The 16,224-nt window shown below is 39.8% G+C and overlaps 1 protein-coding gene across 4 annotated transcripts in view; it reads right to left on the reverse strand.

The window, feature by feature from the left end:
- CSMD3 (CUB and Sushi multiple domains 3) overlaps positions 1-16,224 on the reverse strand; it is a 1,318,842-nt gene that overhangs the window by 1,015,213 nt on the left and 287,405 nt on the right. For all 4 annotated transcript variants that reach the window (XM_075063193.1, XM_075063192.1, XM_075063195.1 and 1 more), the window contains exon 4: positions 3,161-3,355. In XM_075063193.1, coding sequence (XP_074919294.1) covers positions 3,161-3,355 — 195 coding nt within the window. The remainder of the gene's footprint in view (positions 1-3,160; positions 3,356-16,224) is intronic.

Raw genomic sequence — 16,224 nt, forward strand, 5'->3', positions numbered from 1 at the left:
CCCCCCAAAGAAGAGAAAGTGCAGGCCCATCATAATAGTGTCAACAATTTGCCACAGTACACATACACACACATTCACTAAATAATATTCCTTCTTAATGTAAAGGTCTTTGGTAGGGAGTGATAAGACACTTATCAGTGAAACTCCTAAGGATGAGGATTTAATCAAGGAAAGTCTCCACCAGAAATTGAGGGAAGCAATGGGAAGCTCACTAGAGGGTAATCACTCTTAGCAAACTCCCGCAATGTTATATATTGGATAATTCAAGCATTTTACAAAATGGTGAGGAACCTCTTAAAACAGAAGTACCAAAGCCTACTATATCAAATATAAGCTTAGGTATTTGTCATATGGAACACAGATTCATATATTTTGAGACAAGAAGAAACCATTGTGATCACCTATTCTGACCTCCAGCACAATCCAGGCCAAAGAAACTCACCCAATAATCTTTGCATTAAGCCCATGATTTCTATTTGAGCTACAGGATATCTTTTAGAGAGACACACAGTCTTGATTTAAAGACTTTCAGTGACAGAGAATCCATCATAACCCGTGTTAAGTTGTTTCAGTAGTTAATTATCTTCACTATTAAAAATGTGTGCATTTTTTCTAGCCTGAATATATTTTTTTTAAGTTAGGACAGCAGAATTGGACACAGAATTCCAGTATTCTCACCAATGACATATATAGAGGTACTACCATCACCTTCTTCCTACTTGATATTCTTCTGCTTATGTATTTGAGGATTATATTTGTGGTTTTAGTGACAGTGTTGCAGGGGATCTCATGTTCGAGTGATTATCTGCGATAATCCCTAAACCATTTTTAGTGTCACAGTATTCCAGGATGGAGCCCCAATTGTGTTAGTGTGACCTACATTATTTTTTTCTAGATGTTTGTCCCGGCATTTGTTAAAACACATTTTGTTCAAATAAGTATAGCTGCCTAGAGGATGACAACTGCATTTTGCAGCAACTTTTGAAGTTTCTAAATTTGTTGAACAAAAAAAGAATTTTTGAACATTTTAATTAAAACTGAATTTTATTAAGGCATATGTGGGGGCTGCTAGTTTGGTTATTGGCCTGTCAGATGTCAAAACTCCAGGTTCAAGTCCCTGCTCTGCCTGACTCAGAGGAATTTTTCATCACACATCAATCCAAATCAGATAAACCAGGGGCTTGAATGTGGATCTTCACATCCCAGGACAGCATCCCAACCATCTAGGTACAGATTATCTCACTGTCTTAAAAACCTTCCTGATGAAAGTTTTGTGGAAACCGATATGTTTCCATGAAACATTTCAGATTCAGCAAAAATGTTCTAATCAGGTCTACAAATGAGACCACCTTCCTAAGTGATCCATGTTGGCCCATAAAAGTGACCTCTCCTCATTACTATTTATCACTCCATCAGGTTTTATGTCATGTGCAAATTTTACCACTATGGTTTTTTGTTTGTTTGTTTTCTAGATCACTGATAAAGATATTTAATAGCTTTGGGCCAAGATCAGGACCCCACTAGGAACACTCAACTGGATGACAATTCCCACTCACAAATACTTTTTGTGACATATCAGATACCAGTTTTTAATCCATTTAATATCAGCTCCATTATTTTATATAGTGTCAATTTATTTATCAGAATGTCAGACTGAATCAAATGCCTTAAAGAAGTCTGAGTATATTATGTCAACAAAGTTACTTTTATCAAATTAAGTTGTGATCTCATCATAAAACAATATCAAATTTGTCTCACGACACCTATTTTCCATAAAACCATTTTGATTGGAATTATATCAATTATTACTATTTGTTCTTTAATGATTGTGTCCCATGTCAGCTGTTCCATGATTAGTCTGGAACTGGTGTTAAACTAACCAGTTTATGGTTTACCTGGGTCATCCCATTTACCCTGTGAAATTTTGGCATGACTTTGGCTTTTCTCTTTCTACTCATTTTTTCTCTGGATTGTTTATAGCTTTAGGAATGGGCCTTTTTAAAGCAACAAATTACTGACTGCCTTTATATTCTGTTTGCACATAAATTAAATTGTCATAATTCCCTGCACCTGGGAAGCCATATATTCTTAGGCCTGTGATCAATTTATCTTTATCTACCATAATGAGGTCTAATATAGTATTACCCTGAGATGGATGCAATACGCTTTGTGCTAGAAAGTTATCTGTATTTTTAGGAGCTCCAATTATGTTAACTGGTGGTAGTATGAGACCTTCATCATATGTCCCTCAGATTGAAATCTACATAAGGTATTTCTCATATTAAAACAAAATAGCTAAGAACAAAGGCCAAATCATGCTTGCTTTACTTCTGTCAGCAGTAGATCCATTTGTAAAAGTAAAATTAATAGACAGGTAAGCTGACAGAAATTAAATATTTTTGTTTTCATTTTCTGCCTTTGAACTTCATTTAGTAAACGTAGCTAATTGATAACTTGTGTGATAAATTGCTCCCACTGAAGTTAATGGGAAGACTCCCCTTAGCTTTATTAGGTGCAGCATTGGACCCTTGAAGCACAGATATCTTCAAAAGACCTTGACCAAATGCTCCATGAAGCAGATCTGAAGAAATGATGATTCTCAGTCAGTGTAAGTATAATGTATCAGTACAAATAAATAAATAAAAAGATCAGTAGTTTCTTCAGGAAATGTGCAGTCCTGTCATATGATGGTACATTATTTGTTGTAGTTATGAAATAATTTATTCCAATATAGAAATGTTTTGGAAAATTATTCTCCTAATTGTACTTTGCAATTGGTGACAGTTTTCCAAATATGCAGTGGAATTTGTATAACAGAAACTAGATTGAGACTTTATGACTAACCACCTATGTAATGTTCAGCATTCACTGTGCATAAATATACGGGCATTGTCATAATTTCTTCCATCTTCCCCTTACTTCAAGAGGAAAGTAAGTTACTGAATCCTTTTGTAGAGTGTGGTTTACTTTCTCCTCAGGATCTGCAATGCTGTCCGACTTCCCATCTTATACCAACAGGGGGGAACAGCAATGTTCAGAGCCCCACCTCACTCCTAAATTCTTTTGGTTATTTCTCTGTGTGGCCACATCAGTCAAAAGTTGCTTCAACTCATAAATGTACATTAAATACTTAAAGAAAGATTATCATAGCATTTCTTACCTCTGCAGATAGGAACTGGGAAATCCCACGATGCTGTGTTCACTGAGTTAGCTATGCAGGTAAGCTGGGGGTGGCCATTCAAAATATATCCAGTTACACAGCTGTAGCGGATTTTATCACCAACATCAAATTTCGTACCAGACAAGATACCCTTTGGTGGAACTCCTGGATTGCCACAAGAACTACTCTGTAACTCTGTAAGGGAGAAAAATATGTATTTATTTATTATCATATTTATATAAATCACTGTCTATACTGTGTTTACAATTTGTAAAGGTAAATTGTGACCATTTACAGGCAGGGATGTGTCTTCATGTGTGTTGGCACAGCACTTAACATAATAATTCCCTTGTGCTGATTTGGCCCTTTGAGTGTATGGTATATTGAGAACAGTGTTGGAATTTCAAGCTATGTAAGGGATATATAGCACAGATATGCCTTGGATGATTAATAACTACTGATCCCTGCTGGCACTAAAAAATTAGAAAAGCTATCGACCTCTGTTTATCCTAAAATAGGATCCACCTAAGAAATAAAGAAAATAACATTGGTTCATATCAAGTGAGACACTTTCTTTAATAACATTGGTTCATATCAAGTGAGACACTTTCTTTAATAACATTGGTTCATATCAGGTGAGACCCACAGATCAGCCAAAGTTGAGAGTTCCTCTCCCCAAGAATAGAAACTAAAATGGTTAAATGAGAGTACTGTTAATCACTTAGGCAAGAATCTTTCATAATTTCCATATTGATAAAACCTCTTTCTCCCTCCCAACTTATCTAAAAAGAAATCTAAGTTACCAAAAGTGACATATTGCGTTCCTGTGCAAAGTGGTTCATTGCACATTGAGTGGATTAAAAGATGGGCGGGGAAGCTTCAAATTAAGTAAATTAGATAAGATTGGCTGTAAGACAGAAGATCAAATTGGGTAAACAGTTACCCCAAGAAATCCAAGACATGTTTTCACCGCAAATTATAAACTATACATTGTTTTTGTTGTAAATCAAATATACCATGGATAATCTGTCTTTCACCCCAAATTAATAGCTGCATATTTGCTTGCCTCATGAGTCAGACCTACATCATTCTATAAATAATGTGAAATGCTTATGTACAATCAAAGAATATCTGGAGTATGTCCTTCAAAATTAGAAGATTATAAGGGATTTTGTTGGTTTTCATTGTAAATAGTTGTTGACTCTAAAAGTAATAGAAATTATCTGGCACAATGACGAAGGCATGTTGGAAGATATAAAACAGAGCATAACTGAAATATTAAGAGAAATTGCTTAAAAGCGGGGATCCCAATTAAGAATGGGTGCTATTAATGAAACAGTCCTTGAAATGAATCAAACTTAAAAAGCCTCTGATGAGAAATGGATCACATAAATTTGTTATACACCAGTTTTCTGTACTGAATACCAGTGGAAGCAGCAGAGAACCTAAGAACTAAAAATCTGAGCATCCACTTGGCATTAAATAACTATATTTTTTAACTTAACTCCATGATAAGTCCAAGCAGAGTAGCCTAAAATGGACTGAAAACAATAACTTCAAGCAATTGCTTTTAATATGCTAAACTTTTCTTTTTTGAACCAATCCAATCAAAGTGTAGTAACCATACTCAGTGCCTTAAAGACAAGCACATCCTTTGAGATATCATATATATGTCAGAAATTAAGAATTTGTTATCACAAGTCAATGTAATAAGAAGTATTGATAATTTGCATTGTTCCTTTGCTCCTTGATAGAACTGATGAACCTCAACTTTAGTCTGTGAGAATTGCTTACAAGACTGTACTGTGGTTGTTCATACCCAGAACATTGGTTGTGTCTACACTTGAGTGGTGAACTTAAGATTGTATACTAATGTGGTGCTGAGTGAATTAAAATATTGTTGGTTGGTTAAGAATAAGAAAGTGTCCCTACAGGAAAAATACCATTCAAGTTAAAAGTTGACATGATAAAAACCCAATGTTAAAACTAGTAAGCTAATGCTCCCAGGATTCAAAAAAACAGGGGTCACACTACTAACACTTATTCAAATGTCAAAACTGGTTTGTTTGATTTCAGATTTAAAAATCTGAATTTTAAAAAAAATCTAAAAAAAAATAAAAATTCCACTGTGGCAAATTCATAAATTGGCCCCTTTCATGCTTTCAACTATCACTTTAAGAACTTGTCCAGTTTCCACACTCACTAAATGCTCTGTAGGGAAGCATACAAGCTGGGCCTAGCCGCAATCAGTCAGACAGCCTTGAGTAAGGTTGAGTTGTGCCTCTCTGTTTTAGAAAGCAGCCTGCTTTGTCTCCTTCAGTTTTGGAGTGCTTGTATGTTACCATTTTGAATTCTAAGGAATAAAGTAATGTTCCTTCCAGCAAGAGTATTTTTTGGTTTTATCAAATGTTTCTGTTTGTTTGCTGTGAGCATAAAAAAGCACTTTGGTAATATGTCTATACACACAAAATATTATGGCATCATAAATATACAAATGATCATAAATATTAGACATTTCTTGAGCTCCAGCTAGAGCAGTCATCCAGCAACTACTTCTTTCCAATAGACAAAAAACAGATTACAAAGGAAGGTTCAATATGGAAATTTGATATATTAGTGACTATGAACTACCTGAATACAACATAGTGAGCAATAATACAAAGATATATAAGCACATGAGCTTTGAAGGAAGCAAATGTGGAAGTATTAATAAAAAGGAATGAATAATGCATGCTGGAATTATATATTTACAATCCATGAGCATGAAAACATAGTGCATCATAAAAAAAGACAATAATTTATATACAACAGACTAAAATTCCTCAAGAGATAAAAAAAGCAGGCAGCAGGCAGTTTTCCACAGAGATTGCTCAAAAAACTCATAATAAAAAGTGACTTGTACTGGAAATGAACAAGGGAGGGGAACCAAATAATAATACACAGAATCACTTAATGACTACTAGGATAAAGGTTAAGGCAGCAGAAGAGTAGCATGAAATAATAAAAACTAAATGGAATAAGAGGAATCAGAAGGGCAATTGTGAAGAAGTGAACATCTTGACACTATTGTTGTTAATAAAAATTGGTATGAAAACACGTGGAAAAATGATAATGCATCAACCAGCAGGTCTGAATGATATTCATTCCAGCATGGTGGGAAGTAGTGTGGGAATTTATTAATACATTAATTCATTGTCAATTATTTTGGAACATTTCTGGTGAAAGGGAGAGGAACAAGAGAACTGGATGTTATGAGCCAGAAACTCAGCAAGCATAAAACCAACATCAATGAAACTGCGAAATTACACCAGTTGAAAATCTGAATCATAGTATTTTCACTATAATAAACAACTCAAACCAAAGAACCTTATCCATAACCAGCATCACCTTGCCCTGGCCCCCCAAAAGTGGAAAAAAACAAGCAGTTGTAGCAACTGCCATCCAGTAAATCTGTAATATTGAGTTATATTCTCAGCACTATATGATCAGAAAATTATTGACAGATTAGTGGGGAATTCCGAGAAGATCAACAAAAAGTGATCAGAGACCTAGAGTAATTGATTTAAGAACAAAGATGAAAAGAACTAAATGCATCTAACCTGCCTAAACAATATATACAAGGGAACAAGACAAGAGTCTGCATATAGGAGTAGAGTGTTGTTAACACCAAGGATGGAGAGGAATGATTAAGTATGGAGCAGAGAAGTATAACTAATAATTGGATTCAATTAAGAAAAGGAGAGTGTGAGCTGCATATAAGTGGGAAATGTATTGACAGTAAGATCTAGTAGACTATGGAACTGTCATCCCAAGGCAGTGGTGGATATGTCATCCTACTGGACTTTTAAAAATACGCTGAGGTAATATTAAAATATTTACTGTAAGGGAATAATACTGCATTGGCAGGATGGTGTGCTGGATGACATAATGGTTCTTTTCCATCTCTAAATATTATGGGTGAGATCCTATGCTACACCACACAACTCACAATCCAGTAGCAAGGGGGGCCAAGGACGCTTCTTTGTGCCCTCCTGAGCCTGGCCAGCTCTGAAGCCCCTTGTGTAACAGCCCAGGGGCCTGTCAGAGTTATGGGAGCCTCCAGGTGCCATCCTATGGGCCACATTGCCGTTCACAATCTCCACAATGCTATGGCCCCACCCTAACAAGACTCTTCTATCCCATCCTGTTGTCAAGGTTCGTGAAAGTGTCCTCAGAAGACAGCCTAAGAGTTGTCTTCGGCAATTCCTTCTCTGCGGGACTCCTCTCACAGCTGGAACGGGGGTTTTAGGCCCCTTTTTCCTCATTGCAGCCATTTTTTGTGATGTAAAGAGGTCAGAGCAGGATAGGGAATCTCATCCTATGATTCTAATACTTCCTTTGGATGTTATTTCAATTAATATGCAACAATATAGAGGTCTCCTGGACATTAGGGTCACTGTTCATACTGTGTTCAGTTTGGATTTACCCAACAATCTGAACACTTTTGGAAATCTGGATTATAATGCTCCCTGAAAGCAGGGGTGATGGAACAATTTTTATAGCAGGTGTGCTGATGATGGAAACCATAGAAATCATGTATTTAGTGTTTGTTATCACTACTACAAGCCAGAAGGTATGGTAGCACCCTCAGCACAACTGCCTGAAAGGATCTGCAAATAACAGAGTAAGGGCAAGGCATAGGGAAGCCCTTACCCTTTAAAAGGAAAAGTGAAATATTAGATCTATACCCACAATAATCACTGCTTATAATGACACCCTTCATCCTGAATAGCATTCACCTAGTATTGCTATCAGAATAGAATGTGCTCTCACAAACTATTTTATATTTTAATGACTTAATTTCAAAAAAAATTCTCTTTCCTGTAAGTAGTCAGTTTTCCAGTTGCATTATTACATGGCACTACTAAAAAATTACCTGGCCTTCTCCATTTCATTTTTAATACTGAGAAAATGGCTAATGATAAATCAAGTTTTCTTCCCCCTCTGCTTCAAATAATTTTGTACTAACAATGGATAATAATGCAATTGTGAAATTGCTAATAAATTTGTCACTTCTTTGAGTTTGTTTTTATTTGGAACAAATAAAAATGCATGGTAATTTAAGTGTAATTCATCTGGGAAGTGCATTAGTTTCGTCTTTTTCTCCAGGCAGCATTTATTTTAATATTTATAATATGTGCCTAATACCAAACCTCTGAGTGGATGTAATTAGCCACCAACCCACCCAACTCCTTCTCCCTGTAAAATGCTAAAAAAAATGATCAACAAACATAGCTGTTTCAGACAATCAGAGAAGCAAATTTCAGAGCTGAGGGTGTCTCAGTGGCAATGCAGTGCTACATTTAAATCCAGGGACTGCTGGCTTCAGTTCCTCATCTGTTAGGAACATAGAAACTGCCATACAGGAAAACACCTGAGGTCCACCTAGTCCATTTTCCTGTCTCTGACTGCAGCCAGCACTAAGTGCTTCAGAAGAAGGTGCAAGAATCCTGTAGTAAACCAATCTACCTTCCGTAAACAGATCTGCTTCCCATATTGCTCCTGATCATAGGTACTGGAACTAGTGGTGCTGGCGGTGCTGCCACACCCCCTGGCTTGAAGTGGTTTCCATCATATACAGGGTTTACAGTTTGGTTTAATGGCTCTCAGCACCCCCACTATACAAATTTTTCCAGCACCCCTGCTTCTAATCCCTTATAGACATTGTTTTAAAACCTGAAACCCTAATTTAATATCCCTGACCAAACGTTTATGAGCTAATTATTACAGTTCTGAATACTTTTATCCATATAAATTTCCAGTCCTGTTTTGAAACTTGCTAAATTCTTGGCTTAATGGTCCACATTCTAATTACATGTAGTGTGGGAAAGTATTTCCTTTTACCAGTTTTTAAATTGGCATATTTTAATTTCATTGAATGTCCCTTTGTTCTTGTGTTATGAGAGAGGGAGAACAGAAGCTCCTGTTGATAGATATTGCAACCTCATGCAAAAGGGAATTGTCTTCTATTTCATGAAAGGAAGGTTACCACAGCACCTCTGGGAACTAAAAATAATGGGGAATGATGAAGCCAAAGGGCCAAGACTGTAACAGCTCCAGAGAACTACCACCCTTGGGACGGCTTGCATATCCTGTTCAAGACAGTCCCAGAGGAGAGGCAAGACGTAAAGAAAGGACTAGGAATACAAAGGGCAAGCTTGAACTGAGACAGTTGCAACAAATGGACTGATCTTTAGTCCAACCCTGTTTAGCTGTTGGAAGGGCTTTAATCTGTCACGTCCTTATAGGGCTGACGGGTCACTTCTCATATATTAAGTATGTGTCTAGATCTTTTATTGTTTCATATGTTTTCTCTGTAGGCTTTTGTCTTTAAATAAATATGCTGTGCTTTGAAAGAACAGTTTGGGTCACTGTTCTATCGTTGACATTGTCCTTGGAGAGAAACTAAAGAGTAAGGTCTGGCCGTTTGTCAGATCTCCTTAGAATAATCACGGTGAAGTGCAAGTGGACTCCAGTCTAAAACACCCCTGGTCAGAAAGGAGAGGGACTTGGGTCCCTGTCAAGAGAGAGGTGAATGCTAGAGACCTGAGCACAGAGAAGACCATGGAACAGGAGTTAAAGGTGCAGTTACCCTGAACATTGTGACACTCCTGGTCCATCTTCTTTATACTGTTCATCATTTTCTATACTTTTATCATGTCCTCCTGTATTTTAATCCATGCTAAGGGAGACAAGGCCAAACTTTTCAATCTGTCGCCATAAGAGATTTTTTATGCCCTTAATAACTGTTGTCTGCCTTTGAAACCCCTCTATCTCAACCACCTTGATTCAGTGTTTAAAGTGTGTATGTATGTGTAAGGGGAGGTTACAGACATGGGAGTTTTTTTAAGCTCAAGGGGAATTGCTGAGGGGCATAGAGCTTCTACCAGTGCTGCTACCACATACAGCTCCCAAGGCACCACTCCACTCCCCTATGGATGGGAACCACTCATGCATTGGCCTGTTAGCCCATCTGGGGGGAGGGAGGGAGCAAAGTGGAGCTTCGGGAGCAGCTGATGTAGCAGCTCTGGAGGGATCTGGCCAGGTGCAGTCTAGAAGCCTGGGAGTGGCCAAAGGAAGCCACAGGGGGCTTGGAACCAGACACCCTGCACTTTCTAGTGACACGCTCAGAGCCAGGGTACAAGTGAGGAGGAAAGGGGACGGGACAGCAGAGGCTGCACCCCTGAAATGGTCCCTAAGCTCTCTTTGCACCCCTCCCAAGAGAACCACAGCCCCCCAACCATCACATCAACCCAACTTCAAGAAATACCTTCATCCCATTGTCACTTCCCTCTTAATCCCCCAAGAGGCACCCCCAATCTATTGTAATTTCATCCCTAACTCCCAAGGGAGACCCACAACCCTTTTCACCCTTTACACCCTTTTCCAGATAGACCCCAAATCTCAATGAACATGACTGCACTCCCAGCCTCATATCCCCAGAGACCTCAAATCACCAGAGACCCTAAAGCCCAGAGAGACCCCAACCCCACTGAATCTCACTTCCTATACCTCAATCAAACTTAATTTCACTGCACCCCAGCCCTCTATCTCCAGAGACCCCAAAATCCCAGAGAGACCCCCAACCCCATTGAATCTCTGCACCCCTCAGCCTTCAAATCCCAGAAGGAAGTCCCAAAATCACCAAATCTCACTAAACCACCAGCCCCCATCCTCAGAGACCCCAACCCCAATGAATCTAACTGCGTCTTCAACCCCCTATCTCCAGAGAGACCCCAACCACACTGACACTCATTGAACCCCCCAGATATCCTATCCCCCAAACTCACAGGATGTATTTTGTTTCAATAATTTGTATGAGATATGTTGGTTCATTTAAACACAACAATAAATATGTATAAACAGCTTAATGAGCTAAGATTGCATGCAATTATGTGATATATATATAAAAAAAATGGTGAATTGTCTGTATCTAGTGCAAGAACATTTTACTTGGCTGGAGTTATGACGGACCCCCTTTCCCCCTTTTTCTGATCACTTTAAGTACTGCCTCAACCTCAACTTTTAAAAAGAAGGATGCACTCAAAACTAATCTTGTCCCAAATCATATAAAGCTTTATGCAGTAATAGATTAAAATCCACAACATCATTTGTATCCAGAAATTAAGAGGAATCCATGTAAAGGTCAGAATACTACTGGATTTTGACAATTATGTTAAAAGCTACATATCTAAGATATTTCACATCCACATCATAGTACTTAGGTGTTATCATGCAGCATATCTAAAATCAGGGGATAAAACTGTACTAAAAAATCTCCGCTCTCTCCTAAAACAGGGGATATTTCCTTGTACTGGAGTATCTGTTACTACATTAAGGCAACCTAGCCCTTCATGACCCTTTGTTGTTGAGGGTCTTGAAACAACTGTGGCAACCAGTAAAATCCCCATTCAAAGCAATATTCCATAGTCTGGTTATTTAAACACACACACAAAACAAATACAAGATGTGACATGATGAATGTCAAATCTCATTGACAATAACACTTGCAAAACTATTTTATAAAATCTCACTTGTTTGAAGTTCATTATACACAAGCTAATTTATCATGTTCCAATTTTTTTTATTTACAATAAAATATACCCTATTACATCCATTGCCTGGTGTTTCTCTAGATTATTCAAATATTAATAATCAAAACAATTATATTAGTTGACATATCATAGAAATGGGAAGAAACCTTTAAGAAGCAGTGCAAGCCGATCGTACTGGGGTACGTTCCCCTCAGGTGCGCCAGGGAGCCAGGGCGCCTCCTTAGGCACAGCAGTCAGTGACGTTGGCTGCCTCGTCAGGGTTTAGGGGCTCGAGAAATCAGTAATAGGGGTGAGCCCCGGGCACAGCGCCTAAGCCCGGCCTTGGGCGGGGCCGGAAGCAAACCGTTCAGGCTCAGCTCAGGGCTGAGCAAATACAGTCTATAGCCCAAGCCCTTGGTCAGGGCGGGGCAGCAAACAGTTCAGGCTCAGCCTCTTGCAGTCAGGGACTGAGCAGACACAGTCGATGAGCCCGGCCCTTGGGCAGGGCGGGGCAACAAACAGTTCAGGCTCAGCTCCTAGTGTCAGGGGCTGAGCCAACACAGTCTATGAGACCTGGCCCTTGGGCAGGGCAGGGCAACAAACAGTTCAGGCTCAGCTCTTAGTGTCAGAGGCTGAGCAGACACAGTCTATGAGCCCTGGCCCTTGGGCAGGGTGGGGCAACAAACAGTTCAGGCTCAGCCTCTTGCTGTCAGAGGCTGAGCAGACACAGTCTATGAGCCCTGGCCCTTGGGCAGGGCGGGACAACAAACAGTTCAGGCTCAGCCTCTTGCTGTCAGAGGCTGAGCAGACACAGTCTATGAGCCCTGGCCCTTGGGCAGGGCGGGGCAACAAACAGTTCAGGCTCAGCCTCTTGCTGTCAGAGGCTGAGCAGACACAGTCTATGAGCCCTGGCCCTTGGGCAGGGCGGGACAGCAAACAGTTCAGGCTCAGCTCCTAGTGTCAGGGGCTGAGCAGACACAGTCTATGAGAAGGCCTCCTCAGGCCAGAGAGAGAGGGAAATCTGCCACTCTTGGACGGGTGGCAGGGGGGACACAGGCCCTCCCACTCCACTGTGTCCCAGCCTGGGGCCCTAGCAGTGGCAAGGGTTCGCTGCAGTCAGTGGGGAATCCAGGCCGCAACACACTGACATGGGTTCACAGTCCCCTGAAGCCAAACTGGGGTCGGCTACCCCCGGGCTACTTCCAGTTTCCCCCTCTCCCGGTACCTGTTCTCCGCTGGCGTAGTTCGGCGGGTCCCAGACCATGGGTTCTTCTGGATCCTGGGAGGCAGGATACTCCCGCAGCTCCTCGGGATAGTGAGCGTAGGGCAGGTCAGGCTGGGGTTCCTCCGGATAGTGGGCCCACGGCAGGTTCGGCTCGGGGTCCTCCGGATACCGGGCCCGCGGCAGGTCTGGCCAGCGCTCCTCCGGATACCGGGCCCGAGGCAGGTCCGGCCAGCGCTCCTCCGGGTAGTGCGCACGGGGCAGGCTGGGACCAGAAGGAGCTCGGGCCTCAGCGTCTGTCCTCTTCGGCGGCCGGCCTTCAACTGAGCTCTGGGGCGGGGCTTTTATACTTCCTGTCCCGCCCCTTGACTTTCGGGGGCAGGGACAGGCCTCAGTGGCTCCGCCCACTGAGGCGCCGGCTCTGGCTCCTCCCCCTCAGGTGCGCCAGGGAGCCAGGGTGCCTCCTTACAATCAGTAAATTCAGTTTGGTCTAATTTATAGAATACAAATGTAAATCTTTATGGGATCTGGCAAAAAAATCCATTGTTTTTTGTTAAAAAAACCTCCCATCTATTAAGAAGTAAAAAGACTAAACAAACTGGTACAAATTACAAATTTTCACTTGACATATGGTATTGAGTCTCAAGCACAGATAATTAATTAATCAACCAGTCAGTTGATGCTTGAACAGGGTCCTTGAACATACTGTAAATTCGAATTGCATCCAGCAGATATAATAATTTATTTACTTGAACTTAATTAATCTTTCTCTTCTTTATTAGGCATGATGCACTGAAAAAGCATGATGAACTTGAAAGCAAACCTTCTAAACCACACATACATATGTAGATAAATATTTGATGTTCCACAGAGTCTGTTCTTTAGGACAGTCACTAAAGCAGATACATAGTTGCATACCCAGAAATACATAATGTATATTTCAAATGTAAGAAGTTACTTGTTGTGGTACTATGGGATATGCAAATTCTGAGCTAAAAGAGGAAGATAGATATGCCAGTAACCACAACATTTTCAACTGTTTTCTATGAAAGTGTTGGAGTTTTACAATATAACGGTGTAATTCTCCCCTGGGCAGAGGTTAGCCTAAAATCAAAGTATCATGTAATCCCCATTAGAGTTTAAGTGGGATTTAAGAGGTATTTAGGTATGGTGCTGGCCCTCTGCACATGGATGAAATCCAAGCTACTTCTTCTATAGTGTATGCTTTTTTATATTTGGAAACATATGCTCTACTGTCTCCTGAATCTATTATATAAATAGTGGAACCTAGCTTATCTGAATTCAGTGAGAGACATGCAATGATTTTAGATAATTGATTCGTCTGGCTATACCGAAAGCAGAACAGGAGACATTTTGCATGGGTTTAATCAGGCCACAATTTTATTACTAGATGGGACTATCTTAAATATAATCAGAATTCTTCCAGTGGAACAGATAGATAGGTGAGCTGTGTGTTTATATGTACAGATGTCAAATAAAAGACAAATGTGAAGTTAAAGAAAGGTTACTGATATGACCCTGTTTTGGACAACAGGAATTCAGAAGAAGTGACATTTAAGGATTCCAGATTCCACTGTGATAATCGTCATGCCCTAAAATTGCTTTTTTTTAAAAAAAAAATTTCACTAGTTTCAATTAAATATATGCTTCAGGATACTCATTTATTTTAATTCTGTACTGAGATGCATCACAAGTGCAGCTTGTGAAAAAATTTCCATCAAGAAGTTTTCTTATAGAAAATGACTTTTTTCCCCAAAAAACATGGGGAAAAAAGCAAAAACAAACAAAGAAAACCTTAGTTTTTTCATTAAAAACTGTCCCTTCTTCTGATGCTTTTAACTAAAACATTATGGAAATAGTCACTGACGCTTTTAATTTACTGAAAAAAAAATCTTGATAACTATTTTGATAACATTTGTTACAAATATTTTGAAAAAATATTTTTAAAATTCTCAAAAAGATTAAAAATGAAAAATGGTCAGTTCTAAACACTTTGAAATGAAAATAACTTTGAAATTTTCATTTTCCCACCAGCTCTCTTTTTAGGTTATGAGACCCTGATCTGGAAGAGACAGAGACTTTCCACCAAAGCAACTGATACAATAACGGAAACATATTTCTGCGAATGAAAAAGAATATGAACTAATTAGAGTTGGTTACAAATTTTCTGTTGAAATGTTTTTTTCAGCAGAAAATGCAGTTTCCACAAAATCAGAATTTTCTATGGGAATATTTTTATGTTGCTAAGAGTTAAAAAAAAAATCCATCAAGAAAATCTAAACAAAGTAGTTAGTTTAGGTTGACCTGGCCTGAAATATTTCAAATTTTTGAACTGAACGAAATATTGTATTTTGGTCTGGACCTTAATTTACATCTTCCTGAGCTGCAACCGTGCCTAATGGATGCTGCAGTTGGGTACCTCATGCCTAAGGTTACATTTTAATCATGGGACAATGGGAGCTGTGGAGGCAGTGCCTGAGGGTGGAGGCAGTGCACAGAGCCATGTGGCTGTGCCTCACCTAGGAGCTGAGGAAGGGACATGTCACTGCTTCTGGGCAGCCCCCTGAAGTAAGTGTTGCCCAGAGCTGTCACCCCCACTCCTGTATCCCAATATTCAGCCTTGAGCCCCTTTCCACATTCAAACTCCTGCTTCTGCTGGAGGAGAAGGGTGTGGTGGCCCAAGACTGTCTCAGCAGTGGCTGGTGCGGTTAGCCCAGGGGCTGCCTGAGCTGCTCAGGCATCCCCCGGGCCAGCCACACCAGACACTGCAGAAGTCACGGAAGTCCCAGAAAGTTACAGAATCCATGACTTCTGTGACAAACTCGCAGCCTTACTCATGCCCCCATTCTCATCTATGCCATCAACTGGCAAGACTACATCTCACATGATGCATTGCAGGTCTTTGCTCTGCTTTGGAAGATTCAACTGAACCAGAATTCTCTTGAAGCAGTATGGCAACTCAGGCAGACACATATTTATGTTGAATTGAGATGAAACAAAGGGCTTCAAATTGGTTCAACAAACCACAATGGAACGTTTTGTTTTGGGACTGTTGAAATATTTTGTTTTGTCGTAAATATCAATCAATGTTTTTCAGAACTTTCCATTCTTTAAAAAAAAACAAAAAACAATACACTGACTTATCATCCCAATGTAAGCTGAAAACAAATGTCAAAATATCAGAATTTATGCTGGATGGAAATTCTGATGATCGGCGAGCTCTGTAGCTGAAGCAAACCTCAACAACA

The sequence above is a fragment of the Chelonoidis abingdonii genome, chromosome 2 (assembly GCF_003597395.2).
Source record: "Chelonoidis abingdonii isolate Lonesome George chromosome 2, CheloAbing_2.0, whole genome shotgun sequence".
NCBI lineage: Eukaryota > Metazoa > Chordata > Testudines > Testudinidae > Chelonoidis > Chelonoidis abingdonii.